Genomic DNA, 3,196 nt, shown 5'->3' with positions numbered 1-3,196 from the left:
GCTAAACAGCTTTAAATACACTAGGAGCTGAACAGAAGACTCAGTTGTTAAAGAACAGCTCATGCAAGCATAAAGACCTGAGCTCGAGCCTCAGAACCCATGTAACATAGACAATGTGATGGCTTGTGCTTCTAATTCCAGAGCTGGGGAGGCAGAAGTGGGCAGATCTCTGTGGCTCACCAGGCAGCCACATAGCCAAAATAATTTTATGAGCTCCATGTCCCAGTGAAAGGCCTTGTCTCAAAAATACAAGGTGGATATCTTCTGAGGGAAAAACACCCAAGGTTCTACTCTGGCCTTTTGATGCCTGCTTACATGTGCAGCCATATGCATGAATACACATATATAAGCACACTAATTAATCAATTAATGTGGCTCCCCCTCTAAATGACTCTTCTTATTCCCAGAATTGGTTGCTGGGATTCCAAGAGGAGCGCAGAACTTTGGATACGTGAGTATCAATGTATAGCCCAGACATGTTCTTTGTGCACTGAAATATTTTTCCCATATAAGCCACTGTAAATGTTCCTTACTAATGAGTTCCGACCACAGAAGTGTGCTATTTCTCTGCTCATCCCAATAGGAGGTAAATGCAACTATATTGACGCATGGTTTCTGGGGATCCATGTGAAACAAAAATGTGGGGTGCACTTTTTGCAAAGAATCACCATTATCCAAAACATAGAAAATTTCCTTCTACATTTGTATTTCCTCCTTTCACAAAAGCTACCCAAAGGGTGAACTTTTCTCCAAGTCCCTAACTTATTCCTCTACAAAGGCATCGCACATTCTGAAGTGTTAGGTTTGAGAGGATAATACTTAAGACCCTCATAACTGGTTACTATGACGTTAGAAAAAAAGATGCATAGAACGAGGTCACACAAAAATGGCTCACAGGATGAGAATGATAGCTCAGTTAGGTAAGTGTTCACTGTGGAAGCAAGAGGACCTGAATTTGATCTTCAGAATCCATGTAAAATGACTCAAACATGGTAATCCCAGCATTAGGGAGGCAGAAACAGGCTGAACCCTTTAGGACTTGCTGGCTAGTCTGCTTAGCTCAACTGGTAAGCCTCAGGCCAAAGAGAGATGCTGCCTAAAAGAACTAGGTTGATGTCTCCCAAAAAAAATGACATTTGAGGGTGACCTCTGACTTCCACATGCGCATGCATACATGTTCATTTGCACCCATGCAAACATATGCATGCAGTCACATGAGGATTTAAGGTGGGCATGGCGGTGCTATCATTCTACCACCCAAGAGGTGGATAAGTCAGAAGAATCCAGAGTCTGAGGTCAATCTGTCTTACACAGGAAGTTCCAGATCAGTTTATGTTCTAAGTGAATCCCTGTATCAAAAAATAAATTAAAATAAAAGCGATCTAGGCAATATACAATTTGTAGGTTTATGTTTGTCTAAATAGAATTAAAGGTGACATTATTCTATGTAAATAGCATTAAGAAAGTTTATTTTCCCAAAGAGCCATTTATCAGTCCTCATAATAGCATAAGCATAGATATTTGTTTAGAACAAAATCAAGCTCAGACAAATTAACTGATCAACATGCTAACTGTTGCCCATATCCTTGCATTTACCTATTTTCCCTTTTTAGAATCATAAGCAAGTTCCACTGTCTTTTTCTAAAATTATTCTTGGAGGCCTACAATTTTGCAACTTCTACAAATGGCTAACCAACTATTACACTTCGTAAGAAATTTGAATGATTTAAGTTTCAATTGTTTAAAAACAGTTTCTCCGATTCTGTGAGATGATGTATTGTCTTGCTTTTGCAATTTCAGGTCTCCATCATTAACTCCACAGATATGACCTTCATTCAGAATTTTACTGGTGAGCAGGTAAAGACTTTTCAGTTGTTGTTGTCTTGAGACAGAGCCTCATTCAAACTATCTTGGAATTCACTGTGGAGCCCAGGTTGGTCTTGAACTCACTGCAGTTTTCCTGCCTCACCCTCCCAAGCACTGGGATTATGGATGTTTACAACCACATCCAGTCTTAGGGAAAGACATTTTAATGCAAAACAACTAATGTTCATATCATGTAGTCATTCATTCAGGAAATAACACTGGATATAATGGTGCACCTCAATTGACTCAGCTTCAGATAGTGGTTTGAAGAATATGTATAAGTATAGAATTATACACTATGGTGGGGGTAGCACAAAGGCTGGAGGCCTCTACAACAGAAATGCCTAAGCAAAGCCAGTGGCAGAGAACGTGAAGGCTTTCATACAGGAACTAGTTGGGTAAATCTGACATTTCTCAGGGCTACAGGGGCTATAAGCAAGCAAAATATAAGTCAGAACTAAGGGTTCTGGTAAAAGACATGACACCTACTACAAGCTCTAGTCCAGAATCTTCTAGTTTTAAGGGTTTCCCTTTTTGCCATATCCACTTACAAAATTAAGCACACGTTGTGAAGCTAATACTAGCTACCTGAATTGAGCTCTTTTTATGTTTTTGTGGTGCTGGGGATGAAACACAGGTACTTGAACACATTATCTATGGGCTCTATCTGAGCTAACCCAACCTCTAGTTCTCATTTCTTTTGGTAGTCTCACTACGTAACTCATACTCCCCTTTCCTCTGCCTCTCATACACTTGGACTATAAGCATGAACCACCAGGCCTAGCATGAGCTCTGGTCTTTCAAGGTATAATAAAGGCAAGCCACAGGGAACCTCTTGGTAGCAGAGAAAGGACTCCATGTTCTGTCAGAATAAACCTTTGACCACTATATAATGCATTTAAGACTAAGACTTAATTCAAGCCATGGAAGGAATAGCCCAGGGTCTTTTTTTAAAAGAAAGAATTGTTTGTTTATTATTATTATTTTAATTTTTCATATATTTTATCATATTCCTTCCCCTCCCTCTTTCCCTAGTCCTCCTTACCTCCTTACCTACCCAACTTCATTCTCTCTCTCTCTCTCTCTCTTTCTCTCTCTCTCTCTCTCTCTTGCTGTCTCTCTCAAAAAAAAAAAGAAAATCGAAACAAAACCTTAAAGACTAGGGTCTTAATGAGGTGGCTAAGTAGTTACTAGTGATAAATGACAGCCACAGGTAGAGCTGGCTCTGACTGCTGGAACCAGCTGGAAATGGCAAAGAGACCATTTGATGTCAATTCCTGAAAGTCCTCAAAGAAGGAGAGAGCTTCCTGTCAATGGTGTGTTTGGGGAG

The 3,196-nt window shown here is 40.0% G+C and overlaps 1 protein-coding gene across 1 annotated transcript in view; it reads left to right on the top strand.

The window, feature by feature from the left end:
* The window catches only part of Itga8 (integrin subunit alpha 8), a 175,320-nt gene that overhangs the window by 46,477 nt on the left and 125,647 nt on the right, over positions 1 to 3,196 (top strand). The window contains exons 9-10 of the mRNA XM_005354625.3: positions 408 to 451; positions 1,801 to 1,857. Coding sequence (XP_005354682.1) covers positions 408 to 451; positions 1,801 to 1,857 — 101 coding nt within the window. The remainder of the gene's footprint in view (positions 1 to 407; positions 452 to 1,800; positions 1,858 to 3,196) is intronic.

The sequence above is a fragment of the Microtus ochrogaster genome, chromosome 16 (assembly GCF_000317375.1).
Source record: "Microtus ochrogaster isolate Prairie Vole_2 chromosome 16, MicOch1.0, whole genome shotgun sequence".
NCBI classification, from domain to species: Eukaryota; Metazoa; Chordata; class Mammalia; order Rodentia; family Cricetidae; genus Microtus; species Microtus ochrogaster.
This window is presented reverse-complemented; position numbering and strand designations above follow the sequence as displayed.